General features: G+C 41.6%; 1 protein-coding gene across 4 annotated transcripts in view; it reads right to left on the bottom strand.

Annotated features, from left to right (window-relative positions):
- The window catches only part of ZEB2 (zinc finger E-box binding homeobox 2), a 117,807-nt gene that overhangs the window by 3,760 nt on the left and 89,047 nt on the right, over window positions 1–25,000 (bottom strand). For all 4 annotated transcript variants that reach the window (XM_042808488.1, XM_042808490.1, XM_042808489.1 and 1 more), the window contains 6 exons: window positions 22,477–22,548; window positions 15,869–16,057; window positions 14,954–15,168; window positions 12,244–12,352; window positions 9,413–11,382; window positions 7,200–7,380 (listed from right to left, as the gene is read on the bottom strand). In XM_042808488.1, coding sequence (XP_042664422.1) covers window positions 7,200–7,380; window positions 9,413–11,382; window positions 12,244–12,352; window positions 14,954–15,168; window positions 15,869–16,057; window positions 22,477–22,548 — 2,736 coding nt within the window. The remainder of the gene's footprint in view (window positions 1–7,199; window positions 7,381–9,412; window positions 11,383–12,243; window positions 12,353–14,953; window positions 15,169–15,868; window positions 16,058–22,476; window positions 22,549–25,000) is intronic.

Genomic DNA, 25,000 nt, shown 5'->3' with positions numbered 1-25,000 from the left:
TTTTCAAACCACTGAAGGATCTCGACTTCCAGGAAAACTCAAAGCTTCTCCTTTATGAACCTGATCTGCTTTCTCTTCCCCTGCAGACACTGCTGGGACTCGAGAGCAGGGAAAGTCAGGCATAAAAAAAATTTCACTTCCATAGCAAAGTCGCTAAGAATGAATACCAGGGAACACACTAATTTTTTCTGCCTGATCTAGTCACAGCTACCTTCAAGTCCCACTGTGAAAGTTCACATTTAATAAGGTGTGATTAACAAATGCCCAAGGAAGCCAAAAATTGTATGTTATGAAATGAAGGGGAGATTTGGCAGGAAGGAAAATACAGGAGAAACCACAGATAGAATAACCCAAGTGACAGGGAAATTAGTGGATGCTTAGAAATTGGGACTCAGACTACTTTTCTTTGTATGAGAGTTTCCTAAGCTTGCACACATACAGGGCTTCTTTTTCTTCTTTATTTCCCTTTACAGCAAAACTGAAAATACAAGCTTAATATATTGAGTTATAGCAGTATTGCTTTTATGATCTGTTTCCTAAATATGCATTCCTGCCCATTTAACCTGTTGGCTAAAAGTCGAGCTTGAAGAAGACTCTGGGCTTCGAGCTGTACGTGTACTTTGGCTTTGAACCTCCAGCCTTGACCTGGGGGTGCACTGAATCCAGAGCTGGGAGGCAGCTACCTGTGATTCGGAGCACAAGTTTTGCCACGATGGGGAAATCCTGTAGTCTTTGCTCAGGAGATTTTAGCACCGTCAAGTCACTTACTCAAGTTAGCTTAAAATCCCAAAGCACTCTCAACCTAAGCACTGCTCAAACCCCAGTGCTGCCAGAAGAAATCCCTCCCGGGTAAGGTGGGAGCTTTCCCAACACTACCAGCCACCCAGCTGGATGCACCAGATACGCCTGCCCGCATCCCTGCCCCGTCCCAGCTGTCCTGCTGAGCCCACTCAGAGCAACACGTTAACGTCCTTTTGCTAGTATCTCCACAATTGCTAATTTTGTTCCTCTTTTGTTCCTCATAGGCCTCCTGCTTTTCCTCGGCACTTTTTTTTTGTGTCCTTCTCTTCACAGCCCACACTGTCTCAGTCCCTCCCTCTGACTTACTTTTCCCTAGCATTAACAAGCCCAACCCTTGCCTTGTTCCACTTCTCCACAACGCCGCTTCTTCTCCGTTACTTCAAATTTCCTCATTTTTTATGATGCCCACCACACCGTCCTCACCCTACAGTTGTGCTCCATCCAGTTGCCTAGCACTCAGAATTCAACCACCTCCACTGCTTCTCATCCAGGCCTGCCTCCACCTGCCCTTCCCCAAGGCTGGGTGATGTGCTTGTCCCTCAGCCTTTGCCTGCTTTGCTCATCCCTTGCACCCGGCGTTCGTTCAACGTTGCATCTCCTGTTTGTTCTACCTGGGGCCTCCCCCCAGCCAGCACAGTGGTAGTCTGGCAGGGAATCATCCATATTTTATAAATTAATTTAGAAATGAGAAGATTAAAATACTTCATATTTTCATACTAATTTATATTATTACTAAAAAGGCTATACTAGAGCTATTTAGTCTACCACATCCATATCAAGGACTCGGTTTTGATCTAAGGGAACATGACAGCTTGAGCAAAGTTCTTTGTTCAGACACCACACAACATACCTTAACAGTGCGCAGCATGCAGCTGTTACAACACTAATTGAAATATGTTTTTAAATGTATCAGGTTTCCGAACATTTGCAGAAGAATTACTTTTTTTCCCCCGTGTGCAAAACCCAGTATTTCAGCCATTTAAAAGGAGTGCCTAATCCCTACAATGCATTAGTAAGCCATACAGCAAAGCTGAAGTAAGGTATTTTGCATTGGGGATGGGGAGAAATCTATAGTTTTAGGTGGATGGGAAGAACCTACAACTGTAAGTGGATGGGGAGAATTCTACAATTGTAGGTGGATGGGGAGCACCTAAGTTGTAGGTAGTCTCAGCTGTTTTATCAGCTATTTAGCTAACACACAATAAGAGCATTGTCATGCAGTGTCGTAACATCAGTGGAGTAGAGGTGGGTCTGAAGGAAGCAGACTTGGACATCCCACCCCCCACAGGCTTTACCCAGTCTCATCTGAGACGACCTGTGTCACCCATGGGGGATGGAGCTAGGAGAGAGGTACCCAAGGCAGCTCACGGGAGGGCTCACAAAACACTTGTGTGTCATCAGGTGGATGCGTGATGTAGGTGCCACATTTTCCAGTGAAACTAAATGATAAATGTCTCTCAAATATCTAAAGGAAATGTTTGGTCTGTCTTTAATTCCATCATCTGCAGAAAGAGGTTCCCACAGTGGCCTGCGCTCAATTTACAGAGGGGAAATTATAACCATTTTTTTTTTTTTGCAGGGTCTCTAAAAGTGCATTTCTGTGAAAAGAAAACAACAACAAAAAAATCTCTATCAATACCTCTCAATCGTCCAGGGCTAAAAGTCTTTGACTGAAAAGCTACGCGTTTCCCATTTGCAGTGGTATAAAAGTCATAAGACATCAGATCATAAGTTGTCACTGGTCCCTGACCAAATATCACCCATCCTTTGCCTAAGGCAAGAGGGTCTTTTTCTATGGGAGGGGGCCAGAGAAAAATCCCACTCTTTGGAGGAAAGAAGGAAACATTTTTGTGACAGTTTGGTTTTATTTTTAAAGGCAATTCTTTTGAAGCTGCTTGGGGGTTTGGATGTTAGATGTAGTCCCAATGGAGATGGATTAGCGGCCAGAGCACAGAAAAGCGGTCAAAGGTGCAAGATAAATGCAATTTATTTATAATTGCCCAAGCTGCACCTGTTCCGTTTTGAATAGGAGACCTTGTCTACAGAACAAATTTCACAAGCATAGAATATATCCTTTTTTTTTTTTTTTTTTTTTTTATTTGAGTGTAAAATGGGGAATTCTAAACTTGTATTAGAGTAAAGCAAGAAAAAGTAACCTTTAAATAGCATGTAAATTTTTTATGAATCAAGCTCTAAATAAAGAAAACTCCTGAGTTGGGAATTCAAAATACTAGCCAGAGAGACCTGATTTGCTACCAGGCTCAAGAACAATATTTAGTTTACAGAATCAATCTGGAAATAAAACTAGTGCTTGCATCAGCATGAAAGCTACGAAAATAAAAAAGAGGTCTTAATAAAATATACAGTGGAAAAGGAAAGGATGAAAGCACTAGCACAGCTATGAGGCCCTCGACAGCCCACACAAGTAATAAAATAGAATATGATGTAATATAGAACAACAATGAAAGGATTTAAAATTTCTAGGTAGGATTCTGAAAAACTGTTTCCAGCTTTTGTTGCAGAGCAGGCACGCTGCAAGTTTCCTTGCGAAGCGGCGCTGAAGTTGGTGTGTAGCAGACACAGTAGTTGACAACGGCAGAACAAACGCTAACCTTCCCCTTACTCCTGAGTCAGCCCAACGCAGCACTGATGACCGAGGGGGGCTGGATTTCTACCCCAGAGCCACAATATTTCTTTATTTCTAGATATCCCATTCTGTTTGTTCTCCTGCTCGCTTACCCACTACCGTTTTCCCTCCTTATCTGCAACACAAACATTTTTTTGTTCACCAAATGGAACCAATGCTTTGCCACGAAGGCAACCATCTTCTTCACCTTTAGTAAGGAAAGTGTCTCGAACCTTGTGCTAAGCAGCTTGGAGAAATATGGGATAAGACGCTTGCAGTATCTGTTCAACTAATTTCAGCCTCACCAAAGTTAGGATGAGTTCATAAGACTTCACAGGAAAATAATGTGAGCACTGAATGCCTGTGCTACCTAGTAATTAGGTGCTCTGCACCCCAATTATAGTGCTGCATCCCCTAGTTTTAAAGAAATAGGATCTGTGAAGCTCAAACTCTAAGAAGGGCATATAACTTATTTTAAAAGTAAATGGCATCCCTTGTCAGAATTTGGTCCTGCAACAAGCAGTGGCCTCTGCACTAAATTTCAGATCATCCAGAACCGATGTAATTCACTCATTGCAGTAATGCCATAAATATTCCTTCTCCACATGAAGCTACAAGCCATTGCAGAATACCACTAATACTGCATAAATTAAAACTTGTGGATTGTGAAATTTGGGCCTCTTTTTCTACTGTGCTTAAGCTGTGGCAGGCATGGTGTACAGAGGTAATCACAGAGCTCCTTGATCTGTGGCCACATGGTCCTATCAGAAGTTCTTGAGTTGACACAAAGAACTGGCCAAATCCCATTCTTCTTCCTGCCCTGGCAGGGAAACAGCTCTACTGCAATATCTGACATTCTTGTTTTCTCTGTTACAGTAGTTGGTGTTGCACAGGGCTAAGCCAACTCATGTAGTTTTACATGTCAACGTTATTTTTTGCTCCGAATAATTTCTTTGGGGTAAAGCTTTAGGGGCTGCAAAGCAAGAACATGGCCTCTGTCTGACTCTTTTAACCCTTGTTCTAGCACTGGCTGCAATAGGTATGTGGACCAGAGAAGCGATGACGAAGAAAAATCTGATTGTTCAAATATCAGAAGAAAGACCTAAAAAATCACATAGATTTTTTTTTTTTTTTTACATAAGAAAAAGGACATCAGTATAAATAACATCCAGTATTTGTGCTTCTCCGGGAAAGACAGGAAGTGTTCCAATTCCTCCTAAAATATGTTTTTAATGAAGTAACAACGGATTGCGATCAGCTGGAGAGAAAACAGCAACACACTCAGAAAAGAAGCCTTTTCTCTTTCTTAGGTTTCAAAAAATTGATTGAAAAATCTAGGCCTACCCTTACAATGACCCCAACTGCAGAAGACTCCTTTACTTTGAATTCCGATCCTTCCACTGCAATTTCGCACCTCTGTTATTAATGCAATTACAAGCTTTTTCCAAAAACTATCAAATTAATTTGAAATTCACTTAAGATGCATGCTAAGCCATTAGCCAGAGTCCCGGTGCAGTGTGCCTCCTGAAGGCTGTGAATAAGTTATGGAGGCTAGCCCAGGCGAGGTCTTCAGAGCTCCCAACCGCCTCTATCTAACGTTAGCGTGATGTGCAGAGCCTCCGCAAAACCAAACGCGTCCTTAATAATACTTCACACTTTATATAGCGAGTTCCATCGCAGGATTTCAGCCTGTATGAATTAAGATTTACAACACCCCGGAGAGGTGGGCTGGTATTATTTCCTTTTTATTTCAAAGATGGGCAAAGGTGAGAGAAAGATGAAGCAATTTGATGAAATTCGCAGAGGAAGTCTGTGGCAAGGCAGAAAAGAGCACGGCTCTCTCAGCCTCAGCACCCGTGCCTTTGCCACAAGACCATCCTTCCTGTCTCTAAATGCCACACTTGAGCTTGATCGTGTGCTGTAGTTCTAGTGTATTAAATATGACACCGTATACACGTTCTGGATCATAAGGCTGAGTCCCATAAAATTGACAGACGTAAGGTTGAGAAGCCGAAAGGGGCAGCGCAAAGAAGAAGGAGAAAAGTCCCTGCGTTGCAGCTGTGTGGTATTTTTCTAGGCAGTAGGTTCCTGTGCTACTTAAAGACCAGGACATATTTTTGCTTTTACAAATGCAGTTTATTTTGCAAATCAAGGTGATTGCACACATTTCAGCTTGTCAAATTTTCAGCCTTTCAACCATATGTCTGTCGACCTTATGGACTACCAACTTTATGGGATTCAACCATATGTCCAGATCCCGATATATATGAAGGCCAGTTCTAACATAAGAGCTTTACGGTAGTAGTGTAGTAAACCATAATGTTTGCAGATGGCTGTAATAAAATCATTCAGGAGAGGAAAGGTGCAGGAACGTAAAGCCTTCAAAGCTTCTTCTACTGAATAAACAATTCGATCTGAATAATGTAGTGGGAAGCACATTCCACCAATGAACTAGCTGATCTAGTCCAAAACGTTGCTTTTCATTTTCTTTCCTAATCCCACAGGTATTTTAACTTCCTTTTTTATTTTCCTGTGTGGGATTATCTTAAAATTTGGAAGAAAAGTATCAGAAGGTAAAATAACAAAGTAAAGGATTTTTTTTTAAAGGCACAGTCCACTTCTGAATTGTAAATTTTTCACATGTGAAATGCCAAATGGTTCTGTGCGGCCTGGAAGATGTATTAATAGAGAGGTATAAGTTTTTTACCGTTACATGGTGAGATTGAAGGATGATGTGACTTGCTTCATTTCCTGAAGTGGGACTCAGCTTTCAAAGTTAAGGAAAGTTTCCTCCTGAGTAAGCTTTTTCTAACTCTAGGAAGTTGGAGTTTGGTTTATGTCTTGCTGCACAATAATTCACATGATAATTCACATTCCCTTTGTCTAACATAACTTGATATCTCTATTATTTGGGGAGCTCCGGTCTCGTTTTCCCCTAACTGAAACATGCTGAGCCAATGTGTCCCTCTCAGAGAGCTCTTCACCTCCGGGCTCCTGCCTGTCCTGGCTGACAGTGGGAAAGGCAGGCGCTGCCTGCGAGAGGAACCACAGCCAACATAGGTGTGATGGAGGGTCTTTTTCAAACCAAAATATTTTTTAAGCTGACAATCCACACTGAGCTTTGGCAAGCTTCCTTGAACTAGACAAAAATCAGTTCCTACTTGGGAAAGAAGGAAACCTTCCCCGGGCATTAACTGAGAAGTGGAAGAGCAAAATGCAAACTGCCTGTGCTGTGGGCATGCGAAATCACGGCGAGAGCAACCCCCGTGAGCTGTTTACTTTCAGATAACTTGGCCAGAGCCGGCTCTCACGCTGCTAACGTCAGTGGAAGTTTTTGTATTGGATTAAATGGTGCGGGGTCAGATAGTGTCTAAAAAATGAGAAATACGCTGTCACTCTTCCTTCCCATGCCAGATTTTGTGCTGACTGAGCTGCACTCCTTTCTGAGTGCTAAGGCCAGCCTTATTTGAAGAGGGCTCGTTCTGCAAGCGCCACGATGGCCACTGCACTCAACACGACAGGAGGTCACCTAGCAGCGGCTGAGATTCACCCCATCACATCCAACCGTCATTTCCCAGCCAATAACCATTGGAAAAAAAAAAAAAAACAAAAAAATTAAAAAATAAGTTGAAATGAGCAAAAGATACCATTTCTTCCATGCCAAAAGCCTCAGCACCTGCTGAACTGGTCATTGCACAAGGGTACTCGTGAAACACTGCGAAGAGCATAGTGCGGACCTCAGCCCTCCCCTCGGCGCGCGCGGCCGCCCTACCTGTGTGCTCATATTTGTGTCGCAGCAGGGAACTGCTCTTCTGGAATGTCTTGTCACATAAGTCACACGCGTACATGCCACTTTCTGTCTTCTTGATCTTCTTTCGGGACAGACAGGAGTCGGAGTCCGTCATGTCGTCGAGGCCGGACATGTAGTCTGGGGTTCCATCAAGCAATTCTCCCTGCGAGGGAACCACCCGTCAGCGACACCCACTTCCACCACCGCTCCCTCCCACAGAGGAACTAACCCCCCCCCCCCCCCGAAAAGTTAAAATATCATCTGCTTAGGATGGTGGTCCCTCTTAGTTTAAGAACCCATTGATAATGAAATCGCAGCTGATGGGAACTGTGGAAGCAACGAGGAGCCTCCTACTTCTCTGCCTTCAACCAACTTTCTGGTTTTGAGCACTCTGCAATAATATGATTTACATATATCATATTGGCATGAAATATTTTCAAGAGGCAGAAAATGCAAAGGGGAGGCTCTTCATGGATGGCAAAAGGTATCGTAATGTTTTACAGGGGTGAGCGTAAGCAACAGCTAAGAGATCATTCCTTTCAAAACACTGAAACTTGGATATATTCTGTATCTGTAGAAAGGTTTTAATTGAATTTTATATTTAGGTACAAATGTTATTATTATGCAATCCATTTAAATGTATGTCTCCCGACTAAAGGCCTCAAGCTATATTTTTATATTTAATTTTGTAATTTGAAATAGGGAATATTAATAACACTTTTTATCAATGTTCTATCTATGTTAAAACAGCCTTCAGCATTAAGCAATAATGAATGTGGATCAGTAAATTATTAAATTTCTTGATATTTATTTTGTCTTGATCCAAAGAGAGTGCAAACTTGCATGATAACATACATTTCCATTTGCTATCACAGAGTTCGGTTTTCTTAGACTAGGTTTGCACTAATTAATATTAGAGAAGATTAAATAGGCTTAAATACATTTACAAAGAGGGCAGATGTACTGTAAATTGGAATAGTGGAACAGCTGTTATGGAGGTGCAGTGCTATTTATGCTCCTATTGTGCAAAGAGGGATTACAGTCTGTAATGTAAAACCATACCTGATTTTCACATTTGAAACTATAAAACATTTACTAGTCAGTAAAATTACTAATAGACCATAATAGGACATAGGGGAGCATACGCAAATGTAAAAAAAAATTATTAATCTATAATCAGTTAATCTCATTTAACTAAACTCTGTACATTATATCTGAATACACTCAGCAAAAAGCTATAAAAGTACATGACCTCCGTAGAGCGGCACTTTGCTGTAGGCATGCAAGCGACGAAATCCTTTACTACTCATGTATTGACTCTGAGACGACCTGAGAAAAGGATTAAAGGTTGTACCCAGGCACGAAGAAGTGCTGACCCAGATTACGTGTCCAGAGAAAGACTTTTGTCTGCGATTAAGGGCCCTAGCTGCTACCTCTCCAAATAATTTCATTTAATCTCTGGGTATTTTCCAAGCTGTTCCAGATGACTGGCGGGATTAGAGGACTGGTAGTCTGGGAAGGGCGGTAGGTGGGCTGAAAGAAGGGGCCATGGTGAAGCAACGCGTCAACGTTTCTCATCCCCCAGACATTCATGAGAAGAAAGAGAGCCTTTCTCATGCACGGAGCTCAAGCAATCCCCCCCCAAAAAAAAACATGGAGAAGGAAGCTTTGAGGACTCTCAGTGGGACAGAGCTGCTATGAGGCCATATGGACCTCTGCTTAGAGGGCTACGACTTTGTGTCCAAGTGTTGGGGTGATTCCCAAGAAGTCTCCCACTGTTCCTTCTCCCCATGGTGAAATGTAGTTATGTTCACTCCGAGGGGAGCCCTGCAGAGATCAGTTTCGCTACAAAATCTCTTTATTTCTTATTTTACTGCAGGATGGGATTTTTCATGAATGTTATTATTATTTAGATACAATTCTCATAAACAAGAACTGAGCTCTTAACAGAATAAAAACATAAGCATTATGCCTATTCAAAGGTATGGATATTGCTTCTGAATCCAAGTAGACATACTCCTAAGGTAATTGCAATTTGTTTTCCTACCCCACTGCATTTTTGTAAGTTCAGACTAAAAATCCTGCTGATTTTGTTGGAAACGCTGAATATAACTGTTTTTTTTTCTTTTGTAAGAGGACATATCACAAAATACTAAATTCTAGCCTTTCAAAAGAAAACAGTTGCAACAATTTACCTGAAATCCTTGTTTCCGCTGGTACTTTCTCCTTTGCTGCATATCAGCAAAAGTAGCTGCTCCAGTTGGGTAAGTATAGGCCATATGTGGTAGGAAGCTCATCTGATCTAGTCCTGGGTATGGTCGCAGCCCAGGAATACTGGTCTGGACTGGTGGCATAAAAGTGGCTGGGGGAAATGCGCTCTGTGGTGGAAGTGTTGTGTATAAAGGTTTGGCACTAAATGGGTTCATACCAAATACTGGGTTAGTGCTTTTATCCAGATTATTTGAATTAGAAAACTCCTTCTTGATAAAAGTCAAGTTCAGCGGCTCATCTGAGTTTTCAGATGATGAAGAAACACTATTGTGTTCTAAATTTACACTATTAGATTTTGTTTTGTTCTTTGTGGCTATAATACTTTTGGGTTCCTTCATTTGTTTTGGTAAAGACAAGTCCAAAGGCTCAGCCTGAAGCTCCTCAGAAGAGAAACTGTTTGGAGTGTAAGAACTACTGTGGGAGTTTTTAGAAGATGTGGAAGAAAGATTTAAAGGAGAAGGAGTATTGCTCCTAGAGTGGTCCAATTTATCAACTGGTTTAATATTGGTAAAATGAGGAGGTTTTGTTAGCCTGAGAGGAGTATCACAATTAGTAACACTGTTATGGAGTTCAGCTATAGATGGTGAAGTTATAGAGTCCACAGGCTTTATTGGAGATCTGGCTGACAAAGAGTCTTTAGTGGGAGTGTTGTTGGTGGCAGCCAGCGCCACCTTGGCACTGGCCCTTTCCAGTGATGGTGACCTGGAACTTGAATACTGGTAGACTTTTCTTTGTTCAAACCATTCCTTCACAAATTCCTGAGGAAGGCCAACAGCAATGGAAATTTTCAGTAGTTCATCAGAGTTGGGTTCCATATTCATAGCATAATATGCTTTAAGTACAGACATGTGGTCCTTGTATGGGTTGATGGGGCTAGTCATTCCTTTCTCAGAAAGTACTGATGACAGCAAGAGGGTTTGCTTATCAAACACTCCAGGTTTGTTGGGAACCATGTTCTCGTGAGGCTGAAGGACTGCCTTGATTTCTTCGTTCATTTTACACAGGTAACGCTCATGCTGATGCAACGGAATGGGACCAGGAAAGCTTTCTTTACAGAACTGGCATGAAAATGGAGTGGATACGTTATGGTTCTCTATCATCTTATCTTCAGTTACCAGGTCTATTAGGGTTCGCAGCTTCTCTTTTTTAATGTTATTGAGCTGCCTCCTCGAGTCTGTGGTTAAGCTCTGGAGGCAAGCTTTGGCTTCATTGACTTTCTCTAATGTATAGTCAATAATACTTTTAGTGGCACCATTATGACTTACTACTGGAAGACCCACGGGGGGGATATTGGGGGAGGTAACTCCTTGTTCCTCGGCTTGAGAGCATGAATCCTTCATATGGTAAACCTTCAACTTGGAGATCTCTTCAGCCTTGCAGTCCATTTTCTGCCTGGAAACCGTGTTGTCCACAATCTGTAGGACCTTTTGCACCTCACTTAAATTACTGCCTACCGCAGGAAACCCAAGCAATGGTGCTTCCATCCCTACACCTAAGTGCTGCATTGGACTTTGAGCAGAAGCGTGAACTCCTAAGGGGCTGGTTGCTCCAAGTCCACCATTCATAAAAGGACTAGTTGCACTAAACCCATGTGAGGCCATAAGAACCTTATATTCATTGAAATCTAGTGGTTCTGTTTTAATTTTCAGTAGGCCTGTTTGTTCAGACATACTAAGTGGTTTGCCATTCTCCAGCTTGTTTCTCAGCTGTGTAATGGCTGAATTAGTAGGAGAGGAAGATACAGAATTAGGAGAAGAACCCGTCTTGATATTGTTTCTCATTCTGCCATTTACAGAGATTAAACCAATACACTTCTTGCTGCTGATGTGCGAACTGTAGGAGCCAGAATGGGAGAAACGTTTCTTGCAGTTTGGACACTCATATGGTTTTTCACCTAGAATGATAATTAAAACCAAAAGTTAATTATTGCTGTTGCTGCTATAATTGCAAGCGATCGCATTTGATACCCAACCGATCGTCTGTGTATCCACTGATTAATAGGAAAATATTAATTCTATGATCATGACCACATGCCACCACTGCTTTACCCTCCTCTTTCTATGGGTCTTGAGGTCAGTTTGGACTCATGATCCAAGGTGTGAGATTGGCTCCAGACTGACCATTGCAAGACCCAGGTAAGTACCCTGTGGAGGAGGGAGACAAATCAAATCCAGACTGCTCAAATTTGATTTGTTTCCTCTTTCTTTTTTTTTTTCTTCCAAAAAATTAAATTTTCACTGGAAATGAGCACAGCAGGAGAAACTGAGTCCTGATGTTGGGACCTCCATGTCAGCGTTGATGGAGGTTTGTGCCTGGACAGAGCCTGGTGGCATTTTGTCTGCTGAATGGTGTGTCGAGCAGGAGAGCCAAAATGCACAAGTCATTCAATATGAGATGCTTTGCGCTTACTCGTTATCTGAGAATATGAGCTGTATTTCACTTAGGGGATTTTTTTTTATGGAAAATATAATGGACTCTTCAGGGTCCGACTGCACAGAAATGAGTGAACGCTTCTGAACTCAAACTGCCGAACAAATAATCTATACTATTTTCAGGAAGCTTTACTATTTCCAAATCTTTCAGCGAGACCGTGGTATTAACAGCATGATAAATGAGGAATACTCAGATATCACTTATGAAATACCTTAGTAGCTCCAAGAAGCCAGAAGCAGAACTGTGTAAATTTTAAGCAGTCTTTAAAACTCAGCTAATTAAACAAAATGCAAATGAGCACACCAGCACCTCCGCTACTCACCACTGTGAATTCGCAGGTGTTCCTTCAGATGGTGTTTATATTTGAAGGCCTTGCCACACTCAGTGCATTTGAACTTGCGATTGCCTGCTCCTTGGGTCAGCATTTGGTGCTAGCATGAAAAAAAAAAAAAAAAAAAAAGATACCGACATGAATTTTATGCAAGAGAAGCCATGAATTTCTAGCTTAAAAAACAAAAACAAAATTAATGTGGCTCTGAATTTATCAAGCGGACCAAAAGGTCTGCATGTACATTTATTTGTCTCATCAGTGTTGCAATAAAAATCAAAATGTTGGCAGTAAACCGAAACAAATGAGAAAGTACTTTCACATGAGCATTCGATATTTGCTTTAGAATTATTTCCTAAGTCTCTCATCAGAAATGTGTTGCTTTAAGGTATCTTACGATGAGAGAAACTGTTTTATAAGAAGATTTGTGTCTCTTAATATTCCTAGCAGATTCTGAACATGTGGGACTCTGCTTGTTTAAAAATTCTGTTTACTGCGTGTGTAGGAAAGACAGAAACACTGTCGTTAGTGGCATTTCGTGAAAGATTTAATTCATTATCAAGCAGAAGAGACTGCATCTTCGGCATGAGCTGCTGCTGGAAATGTTTTTTAAGATCACAGATCAGCAGAGAAATCTTGAGCTACCTTTCGTGCCATGTTTTCCCCTGGTGCTTTTTTAAGGGGCAAGGGAAAGTTGAAAGTTAAAAGTGGCATAAAGATATAATCGAAGTCAGCTGACCTTTTCGCAACAAGCGAGAAAAGCCCCATGACTTTGAATTTGGAGAGGAAAAAAAAAAAAAAAAATATATAATTAAAAACATTTAATAATATTAATAGCAATGTAGCCAGCCGCTCTGGATGCTCAAGGTAGGAGGTCAGCCTTTTGCAGGCGGCCACGACACAAAAGGCTATTGCAGGAGCAGGGAGCGGGGAGGGGGGGGGGGGGGGGGGAAAGGGGGGGGGGAAAAAAAAAAAAAAAAAAAAAAAAAAAGAAGGGGCTAAAAAAAAAAAAAAAAAAAAGGCAGCGCCGAAACGGTATGACAACTGCGAGGGTGTGCTGCCTCTTCCCACATTCCTGGCGAGACAGATGGTGTTACATGGGACACAGGGAGGTTTGTTCAAACAGCAGCAACCTTCAAAGATCAAGCAGAGCCCAGCCCGCCGCGCGCCATTGAGGGACCCGCGCTCATATGTTGCTGAGTTGCATAAACAAACAGCAACAGCTGTTTTGTCTCCCCCCATCGCCCTCCGAGGACTACTATAAACTTTAGTTGTGCCACTGTTAATATGATACAATCATTTTAATTTACTAATTGTAAATGCCATGAGCAAATGAGGGGACTTTTCAACACCAAAGCTACCATTCATAATGCGCCAGTACCAGCGCGCTCTCGCATGTGAAATTTCAGGCGGTTGCGTTGGATAAATATCTAGGCTTTCCCCCCCACCCACCCCCACCCCCTCCCCCCCGGTGTTTTTAATGACACGAAGCAAAAGAAAGAAAGAACCTTATGGAGGATCAGGTTAGGGAAAATACACATGTATGTGAAAACACGTTTGTCTGCTGGAAAAGCCACAGGAAGGAAAGAACAGGAGAAACAGCTCTAGAATCATTTATATTGATTTAAGATCAAGTGAAAGATACAGTTCTCTTAAAAATGCTAATTGCAAAAATCGCACGATTAGGAGATGTGTATTTGCCTAACTGCATTTACCTTATGCTGAGAAAAACCTACCAAGAGAAATACAGCCCATCGTGATTTTCAGGATTTTAAGAAAAATAAATACGGCATAAAGCCTTTATAATTTGACACAACGCACACATCTATTTATTTGAGTTTTAACCACACCATTTGAGTTTCCATTACAGCCCTCCATAAGATGGGTTTTCAGAAGTAATTCTCCGGCGAGGACCAGGGTGGTTTTTCTGCTGGTATAAAGAGTTTTGTGGCACAGGTCTATCGCCAGCCTGTTTAGGAGCACTAGGGAAGCTCAGTCACCTGTTTGAGACACGCAGCATTTCCTTAACTGCAGCACTGATATAATATTACACGCATCACATCGAGGAAAAAACTGCTTTGATTTATTGCAGATACGCTGCTGGGCTATACAAATGATAGCGATGCTGCAATTCTAGTGCGTGCATGCGTTAGTGGCACAATCACAAATGAGAGCCTATATGTACTGTGGGAAGAGTTATTCTAAAAATGTGTAATTATGTTTAACAAACGATTATACAAAATACGCATAATTTCACGTGATTGAAAAGGTTACTCAAAAAGTAATGAAAAAATATTAGCGGATCTTTTAGTATGTCTTGGAGCTCCTATTTGCAACACTGCAAAGTAAAACTAGGTGAAAAATGGAATTAAAATTGCTGAGATGTTTAATAATGTATAATTAAAATGCTACAGTTTCATTCACTTTTTGAGGAACATAAAAACGAAACTAAAGTCAAGTTAAAGTGCAAATAAAATTTCTAAATTAGAAATTAACACACTCATTCGATCGTGAACGTAAGACTATTAAATCATATTAGAAGAGACCATCAAAAAATCATTTAGACCTCAATTAAAGCTATTACCATTAAAAGATCTGCATCTTCAAAATGCCATGAAAAATTAATAATGATTGCCAATCAAAGCAATATCGTTTCTCTAAGGGGTTATTACAGAAAGAAATCACTTAAAACCAGCCCCCCCACCTGATCTGTCCCTGGCTTGTGTGTCACCATATGCCTCTCGAGCTGGGTGCGGTAGGCAAACGTGTAGTTACAGAGAGGGCACGAGAAGTTCTCCTCGTTCTTCTCGTGGCGGTACTTGATGTGCTCCTTGAGGGACGTCAGGCGCTTGTAGCCCCGGTCGCAGTAGGGGCAGGTCAGCAGTTGGGCGAAGGCATCTGGAGTTCCAGGTGGCAGGTCTGCGGCCCCGGGATGGGGAGGGGGGAAAGAGAGGCAGGCCAAAAGGTCAGCAAATCAATGGCAGCTCATGGGCTGATTGCCCGGGATGGTATGAGAGGAATCGCTGCAATCTGCTGCCCCGAGAGGGAGGGACGGAGCTTCCAACCGGCGGCGGGAGGCACCGGCACCCGCGCACACCCACGGCAGACTCGCGGGACCTGCGCCGGACCCCGCTAGGAAATTAATTACGGGCATCGCTCCTCCCGCCGACCTCGCCGGCTGGAAAACTAAGAAATACTTTTCCAGATCGATTGGCGATTTGCATTCCAGACCCAGCTCATTACACTACTTACGCCACTGACCGAAGCCTTCCTACCGACACTTTTCCAATTATTTATCAAGGCATCGTAGCGCCATCGGCCAGATACCCCACCTTTTGTTGCATTAAAACTCCACTAAAACTTCCCCAACTCCCAACTAGAGCGGCAGCCTTTCTCCCGTTTCAATTCAGCTCTTCAGTTCGCCCGCCAAATAATACAAATTTGCTGACTGAAAAATCACAATACACTGAAATTACAGCCCCAATCTTTGCTCATGAAATTCCATGCCGCTGCAGCTGTTCTTCAATTTTTAAGGTAAACACCCAGGCATGTAGTGCATTTATAATTGCAACAGCTGCACGAGGTCAGGATACTGGCTAAAAATGAATTACAGCCTCACCATTTTCTTCTTGCCCATTGGCCTCTGGAGTGCCAAGGCGAGACAGTTCCTCGGGGGCTTCGGGGTAAATAATGGCTGTGTCGCTGCGCTGCAGGTACTCCGCTATGCTGACTGCATGCCCATCTCCTTCCTCCAGTTTCCTTTTGGCAAAATATTCCTCAAAGTCCGACGTGCAATTTGCGTTCTTCACTAAAACGAGAGAAGGGGAAAAGAAAAGGGGTTTGAGCGCATCCTCCCCGAGAGCTGGGGTCGGTCAGCATCGTTACGCGCAGGCAGAGCGGGTCTGCTGGAGCTGCAAGGCTGGGGCTGCAGCTGGATCCTTCCTCACATCGCTCTTGCTCCAGCTCCTAATAAAATTAATGCGGGCTTTCCACCAGCGTGGATGGAAGTAAGGGCGGGCAGTTAAATTAACAAGAACACGGGCTCTCCGGGGCAGCAGCAGAAGTTTATGAGGCTTGGGTAATGCAGGTAATCTTTCATCTGTGGAACCTGAACCTTCAGGGGGCTCCTGGGGGACCCACAGCTTTTGGCATGAACAAAGCTCGACCTACAAGACTGAGCTCAGCTGCCCCCAGACCCCGAGACAGTCCCTGCACAGGAGAGAGTTGCAGGTAGTAAAGACCACAACCGCTTCTCCTCCGTGACGGGTCCTGCCTCGGGCTGCTCTTCTGTGGCGGGCACGAGAAGAGAATTGCTCACAACATCTTCCTTTTATTTTTTTTTCTCCCTGAAAAATCAACTTACAATGGGAGAATAGGTTGTTTTTAAAGAAGTATTGCTTCATAGGTTTCCACAAATACAACCACATGTTTTAGGCCATGACATGGATACTGAGCCTAAAACCACTTTTACAGTCTGTATGAGAGTTTTCCTTCTCTTCCTTAAATGTAAACCCAATTTTTTATTGTCCGTGCAATGTCCATGAAACATAATATATGCTCAGCCACAAAACATCCTGTTACTAAAAGTATGCTTTTCTCCTCCATGTATGAATAGTGCATACAGAAAAGACCTTAAGAACTCTGGGAGGTTACATACAAATATTAATATTATTTTACCAGGAGAAAAAAGGAGCTGGTCATTTTCTTTCTCTAATTCTTTTTTTTTTTTTTTTTATTAACAAGTCTTGGAAGACACAGTTGGTGGCAAGGAATTAAAGATACTTGCTTTAAACTGATCATAAATGAAAAGAACAGCTTATGATTGATTACATTTTTAATGTATTTCTCCTTAGGTGAAATAAGAAAATGAGGCAATGCCATAAACTATTCTACAGTTCATGTAAGAGTAAAATATTAACCAGCACAATTCTGTTTCCACTGACGCCAGGGAGAAATGCGGAGTAAACTCATGAAAATCAAAGGGGCTATGGCCCTACAGGGTTATACTGGTTTGTAATGGCTGGAAATGAGAGACTAGCCAGCTCCTTGGTACTCAGAAACAGGCAAATGCTTTGCCTCAGTTTCCTACAAAAAATGCAAGGTGATGCTGGCAGTCAGAATGAGACATGGCCTTTGACTGAGGCACAGCTGGAAACCTGAAGGCACCTGATTTGAAGCGCTGATCTCGCTGTCATCGATAAGGGTAGATATTTGTCTATGCAAACCTCATCCCTTTAGCCGATAAAATCAAATCCTCTGGCTGAGATAAATATGCCCTATTTTTCGTATGAGCTGAGCTGCTTCTCAGCCGTTCTGCAGTGTTTTAGTGAGAGTGACCAAATGGCCCAGGGCATGGGACACCGTTTTTGGAAGGAAACTTCTGTTCCTAATGCAGCGCTTTTGTAGGGAATCGCTACACCACCACAGAGCTCCTCTCTTGGTCCTTCTGTAGCTCCTGTTATCATTTGTTATTGGCATGAGAAACGACATCACCTTTTTTTTTTCCTAAAAAAAAAAAGGCAACTCTTAGAGAAGGGAAGTGTGAGTACGGGGAACAAGACCGAGTACCTTACCTCCATTTTGTTGCTGTGAGAGAAATATAACAAAATGGTGGTTACTGAAGTACACCTTGTGCACAAGAGCGTCAGACTATGTTTTTGACTTCGTTTTTATCAGAACAAAGATGAGGCATTACTTTTCACATTGGAAACCTGACTTTTCATTCACTCGCTATGTCTAGCTCTCTCGACTGCTGCAAGATCATCCACCCTCCGGCTTAACACTAACCCATCTCCACTCCTTCTCTTGGTTTAGCAATAGATCTAAGGAAAACAAGTTGAATTTTTGCCACTTTCAGGCCATGACCCAGTAAATGCTACCTGTGAAGCAGGCAAAGAGAGCTTTTCTCCAGAGAGGAGGTATGGGACCAGGAAGGGGAAAGGGTGGGAGAGCTCCAAGGGCTGGGGCCGTGTGTCCTTCTCCAATCAGGCTGGGGAGGTTTTGGAGCTTGAAACTGCATTTATAGGATGGGGATTCAAGCCACTGAGCAAAGTCTGACTTAATATTAGGAGCTTCAGTCCCAAACTCGAACCCAAATGAGGTTCATCCTTCCTGGCCCCCAAGTCTATCTGGAGGCTGATCCAACAGGCTGTGGAGGACTGCTGAGATATTGCTGGCCTTGGCTTCCTAATTCTCTGGATTATTTAGCTTCTATGTCTGTGCATGAAATCCAGGAGCTAAAGCAAATGTTTATGTCTACATTATAAACCCCTAAAAACAAGGGGATTTAGTGGAAAAGCTGACAGATCCTTAACTGAAACAATACAACCAGTGCTGCAACACTGCAGATTAACATAAATAGCGAAAGGTGACCATGTGTATCTGGTTTCTCACCAGCGATGTTACTGACGATTCAGACATGACTGGAAGCTCACCCAGTGTTACTAAAAAGACCCATCTGATTACCATTAGGCTTCTCTCTGGATTTCTGGGGGGAAGGCTTGCTTCCCCCCCTGAGCCCTAATTTGTTTTCCATGCAGAAAGTCATGTTCTCAGATTCCTCATGGGCTGACACTGCACACACATTGCACATCCCCTCCTGCGAGGCAAGAATTTCAGCGAGATCTACGGTGGGTGACCTCACCAAATAAGTCTTTTTTTAATTAATTATTGGAGTCTGGAGAGCAGAAGTATTTTCAGCTCCAAAAGCTGATGTGGCCATGTCACATAAAAATAAAACACATTAAGGAAAGCTATCTTTGGAGGCATTTAGGACCTTTCAAGATAAAGTGAGAGAGAGGTTCAAGGAGCTTGGGAGACCAGTTATTTTGTGTGGGAACTCGTCCTGTGAGATGGTGATAGCTGCCCTTAATCGCAAACAAAGCTAATAAAACCACAGCCTTCATTAGCCAGGAAGTGAGAGGCCCCCATTGGTACACACAGATTACAGCCTGAAAACGGCCTGTCCTCCAACCTGCCAAGTTTTACTTCTGTTTTCCTCCCTCCAAAGGTCTTTTTTTTTTCTGCTCTTTAAATTATATTAAGAGATCTTTACTCGAAGCTTGTCAGATGTTAGTAATCGAAACCAGGAAATTTTTTTCTGTTTGTTTACAGGGAATTTGTTAATCTATTTGCTGCAAACATCCCAGTTGTAATAACCATAACAGGTACAATAAAATAAGCCGTAGGAATTTCTTCATTCACATTTTAAAAACCCCTTCTGCAAAACATCATTTTGTCAAGTATCCATTACAGAAATCCCAGAAATATTTACAAATTAATTTAGCAGGACCAAGGACTAAAATTTTCACTCTAATGGTCACTTTTGCTTTTCCACTATAAAGCCTCCATGGCTCATTATAAGAAGGCAGCTGATTAATGTATGGATAACAAGATTTCCTTTTGAAGCACCACTAGGAAGTGGCCATTCTGACAATAGCAGAATAATTTAATAACAGAGACCTTTTCTTTTAGTTTTCTTTCTCTACTAATGACATTCTGTAATGAATTTGATGCTAAAAATACACCACAATTGTTGCATTCGACTACAGCAACTTTGTTGGTTGGATATATGTGAATGAGTCCTGAAGCTGCATCTCCTATCTCTGTGCTCAGCCCAGGTCACAGAGCACTACAAGACCTGGTGTCAGGAGGGAAAGGCATGTGTTAAATGAGATAAACCTTCTTGGCCCATCTGGAAGAGCCCATATTAATCTGTAAGAAGACCCAAACGAGTTTCTTGGACACTATAAGGTCACTGAGGTATGGCTTTTGCTGAAGACGGAGTCACTGGCCCAACTTCCTTCACTGGGTTGAATCTCAGCCTCACTTAAGCTATTTTATTAAACATCAGTATTAAATCCCCCTACTATCTGTAGGGAGAAATTGAGACCAAGAACTCAAATCAGGCCCTGAGCCTATAATGAGTTGAAGGAAAAAACTTTGAACATTTCCCAGAATAGGTAGGAAGGATCTCCAATGGCTCAGGGACTGACCTCTTCCCTTTCCTCCTCAAATAATTGTTGGGGCACCTCAACAGGCAAGCTGGGGGTCTTTTTACTCTGCGTGAAGGATGCTGCAGCTCCTAACTGTTACCTGTCATCTTCCACTCAAGATGAAAAGACTGGCAAAGACATTTAGTTCATCGGATGATTTAATATGACTAAATAATTTGATATCACTCTTAAGAGACTACGGAGACCGCAGCCATTACAGAAAATATGTTCTACCCAGCCTACCCAGGCACAAGCCTCCACTGAAGGACGTGGCTCTGAATGCCTGAGTGATAAAAGATTTGAATTAAATACTAGCAGAGCACTAGACAACTCAAAACGGTTATTTGAGCAAGCTGCCCACTGCAGCAAATAGCAGCTGGAGTAAAGAGCAGGCTGGGACTTTTGCACATGACTTTTGGGGAAGGAATCTCCAGCTGCAACATCCAGAGCAGCTTTTGTATTTTAGATGCAGAGCACCTAAATGCAAAGCACTCTTTGAACCGTGAGTTCGCAGTGCACCAAGCTGGGTAAGGGCAATCCTTATTTATTCCCTCCAGAAAACTGGTTTCAGACGAGGAAGGACACCCCACAGCCATGGATCTGACACAAAGTTAGTGGCAGGGTTGTGTGGGGGCTTGGCTTGGCAGCACCCTTCCCCCGGAGAGATGCCGTGAGGACGAAGTCAAGCAGGCAGAAGAGACCATCAGATACTGGAAGGGAAGGGGCTAAGGGGACATGAAGTCTTCCCCCTCAAGCAGACCACATTGCAAATATGAAAGAGTCAAGGCCTGTTATGGTAAGGAAAATATGTGCAAAGGAAGTCACACGGACTGATAGGGGACCTCAAAGGCTCTGGTAATGGTAATTCAGATAACCATCAAGTCTTATTTCCGAACCAGACATCTTTTAAAGTTCTGTTTCTCCAAGTTGTAAGAACAAGTTGTCACTTTATTAATGTCCCTTGGAAATAAGAAAGCTTTTAAAATACATATGTATCCAGTTCTGTACAGCAGCATCATTAAGTAAACACGCAATGGTAAACTGTGCCTTGGTGCCATGCTCCTTTCATGCACAATACACCTAATGGATGAAAAAAGCAGTGACATGGTTTTATTTTTCTATTATTTTCCCCCTCAAGAATAATAAAGTAAATTTCTTGTGTTACTTAATAAGAGCATTGGGGTTTTATGTGGGTGTTACCAACATTAGGAAAGTGTGAGTAATAAAATCCTTGCAAGACTTAGGTACCACCTTTTACAGTAATATTTCTAGAGGGCATTGCCTATGAACTAAATCTCATAATGGAATGCATAGAAATGTACTTATACTAGAAAACACTTACTTTTAACCGTGTAAATCAGGGATATCTGCAACATCTCAAACTGTGATGCAAAAGAAACATTAGGTGATGTATGACACTCAGCTGTGCTGAGGATAGAGTGGGGCCTTGTGGCCTTTGGAAAGAACATGGTAAACCCCTGAATTCATTTGGATTAGAAAATAGTAACAGAAACCTTGTGCTGTTTTGCTCTGCTACAGAAAAAAAAAAAAAAAAAAAAGATGGCTCAGAGATGATGCTTGCTAAATATCTCTGTCCCCTTTCTTGTTCCACAAAATATATTGATTTCTAAGAAGAGGGGAAAGAAAGAGATGAGGAAAGTGGAGGGGAAAAAAAAAAAAAAAGATTAGCCAGAAACATAATAATCTCATAAATATGCATTTAAAGTGTGTGTGTCTGTGTATCTATGTAAGGGGTTTATGTGTGTCTTGCTGAAAAGATGTTTTCAGTCTCTGAAGTAGCTTACTCTGTGCACCATGCGAATCTGGGGTTGCCAAGAAGGGTGCACCCCATCCTCATTATCAAGCTCTTTGTACAGTCTCTCTCATTAAAAGACCACTGTATCTTGGTACAGCTACTTTAAACTATACGGGATTCGCCCTTGCTGGGAAAACATCTCCTCTTGCTGCTGAGAACTATTAGCTCACAAGGGTGCAGTTAAAAGGAGTTAGGGGCTGAAACATTGCAGGGCACGGGAGGGGTATCAAGGACTCTCACCGAATGAGTTTGTTGCTGCACTGTTGCCATCAAATTGGGGGAAAAAAATTAAAACAGGAGAATTATGTAAATGTTTAATAATTGTTAAACAAGAAAAAAATTGTGTTGTCATTTCACACACAGCTAATTCTACATGATTCAGAAGAAAAGTGATGCACATAGCATGCAATGCCTTACCTGTACCATTGTTTCCAGTGGTCTGAATTGTGGCTTCAGGCCCCATAGTGTCATAATCTTCCTTCATTTCTTCTGTGAAATAAGCATGCACACTTTTAGCATTTGCACATTATTGCGTTGCTTACAAAGCTAGGGAGCACACTGCGGTAAGAGAGAAGATCCTGCTAAGGGAAGGAGAGAAAAGGGCTGTTGTGGACCTCTATACAATGGCTTTGTTCTGGCAACTGAATGAGTTCAGCAGTGCTGGATGGACGAGAACTTATTTACTTTAAACATGACAGCGAGTGGTGGAAAACAGAACTATTTGTTCAGAGTAAATGAAGGGCTTTTTCCAATATCGAATCTAATAAGCAGCCGGGTGATAAAAAGGGAATTTTTTTTTTTCTTTTTTTTTCCGTATTTAAAAGAAATAATCAGTTAGCAGGCACTGTGAGATCTATACCTGGAAGCAACTGCAAATACAAAAGGAAGATACAAGAAGTTCTTATATCTCTATTTCTATCTATCATCACACAGATCTTCTGAGCTGTCATCGTCATTTTAACCTCATTGGAAGCACAGCATGTATTAATATCAAGTGGTGCAGAAATGTGACAAATTTTCAACTGTGGGCAGTTCTTCTCTGCCCGTACAATTTGTTTGCTTCTTCTGTGCACTCTCTGTGCGCTGACAAAGTCTGCCTTTATGGCCATAAATTGGGTTAATTCACATGCAAATGAGCATGATATATGCAGACTTATTTACTATGTATTTATCATGGATCGGTTTGCTTTCCATGAAACTGGGGGCTCAGAGTGAGTTAAAATAGCATTTCAAAGAGGCTGGATACAACTCCATCACTGGGGAGAATGGTTATTTTCATAGATGTTTTAGCCTGCCTTGAGTGCCTGTCAAACTTGGTTTCTTGCTACTAATTTGTTAGTTCGTGTGCAACAGGTATTCACACATACAGCCTGGTTAAGATTTAACCCTCCAAAGGGTTTTCACAAGCAAAAATAAATATACATAGCATTTCTTTTTCACCTTTTCAACTTCTTCTAAATGCCAGCCCTTCTTTATTTGAAGACAGGCACAAGCATATATCTCTCCTTTTTTTTTTTTTTTTTTAAGTGAGAGAATTTAGTGTTTCCGATTTAAGTGCAAAAACTGTTTTAATCTTTCACTTAGCCACTCCTGTAAGAAATAAAATGTCAAAAGGCACCCAGAAATGGCTCAACAATGACCAAAAAAAAAAAAAAAAAAAAAAAAGGAGAGAGAATTTCCCAGAAACGAACACAAGTCGATGATGATTCAGGAAGATGGATGCTGCTCGGCCAATCAAGTGATAGACTGGCAAGAAGATCAAAGCCCGCTATTAAAATCTTATTGATATGAAGCATTAAAATTCTTATTACTCATTTTTTGTGAGAAAGATTTTGATGAGGACAGAAACTGGCCCAGTATTAATCTATTTCCATGACAATGATTTGACTGAAGATAGGGGAATAATATAAACAGAGCACATTTCTCGGTTCATTCCTAAATTTGTAATCTTGTAGTATTCTTCAGATGTCACATTCTACAAGTAATTAGTTGGTAGAATAACAGGTTCTAATTGTATCATTCTAATCAAAACTAAAGCACAGAATGACTTAATTCAGAGCTTTACAACCAGCGTACAATACTGTGGTATAAATATACATGTTTATGGCTTTGAAGCTTTAAAAAAAAGAAAAAAATTAATGAAAGCTCTTAAGTTAAAATATGCAGGTACAAACAGATGCTAAATTTGTACAAAAGCATAGAATATGCAGACCAGATGAAAAATATTTGTTTAAACTGTACAGCAGACAAGCCAGCCTTGATTCTTTTCCCAGATCTGGCATTCTGCCTCTCTAAGGATCATTTTCACGGGGATATCTTACGTCCAAAACATTTAGGAGTTCAATATGTATTAATAAAATGTTGTCAATTATGATAATTGATCTGCCGGGCCAGTCTCACATCTGATATTTTTATTGCAGCCTACCAGAAATTTTAATCAAGGTACAGTTCTTCTGAGAAGTTCAGCCTTAGATATAAATATAGTTATTGTGATATTCTTCCTTGATCATCTCATGTGATTTCTGGTAGCAAGGAGTCACAAGTATCAGAAGTTTTCCATCTGAGGGCACGTCTACCCAGTCAGCAAGGGGAAAACAGTTAACAGCTTTTCTTTTTTTTTTTTTTTTTTTTTTTTTTTTTTTTGCATAATAGTGGTAATGTTCAAGATTTCTGCTGCACTTCCTTCCTCATTGTCATTTTCTTCTGTGTTAAAGAGAAGTTACAGTGTCTAGTTGCTTCCCAAAAATTATTAAATGCTCATGAAGGCTCTGAGCTGCTTCTCACTTTGTGCAGGTCACAGGAGTACATGCTGCAATTTTTCATGTACATTTTTATCCTCGTTTAGCTGACGGTTGCACAATTCATCCTTTAGCGTTGCGACACTCAGCTAACATGACTTTTCTTTACCTAAACCTGCCCTCTTCCTAAAATCTGTGACCCT

Source organism: Tyto alba, unplaced genomic scaffold, assembly GCF_018691265.1.
Source record: "Tyto alba isolate M040663 unplaced genomic scaffold, T.alba_DEE_v4.0 Super-Scaffold_7, whole genome shotgun sequence".
NCBI lineage: Eukaryota > Metazoa > Chordata > Aves > Strigiformes > Tytonidae > Tyto > Tyto alba.
This window is presented reverse-complemented; position numbering and strand designations above follow the sequence as displayed.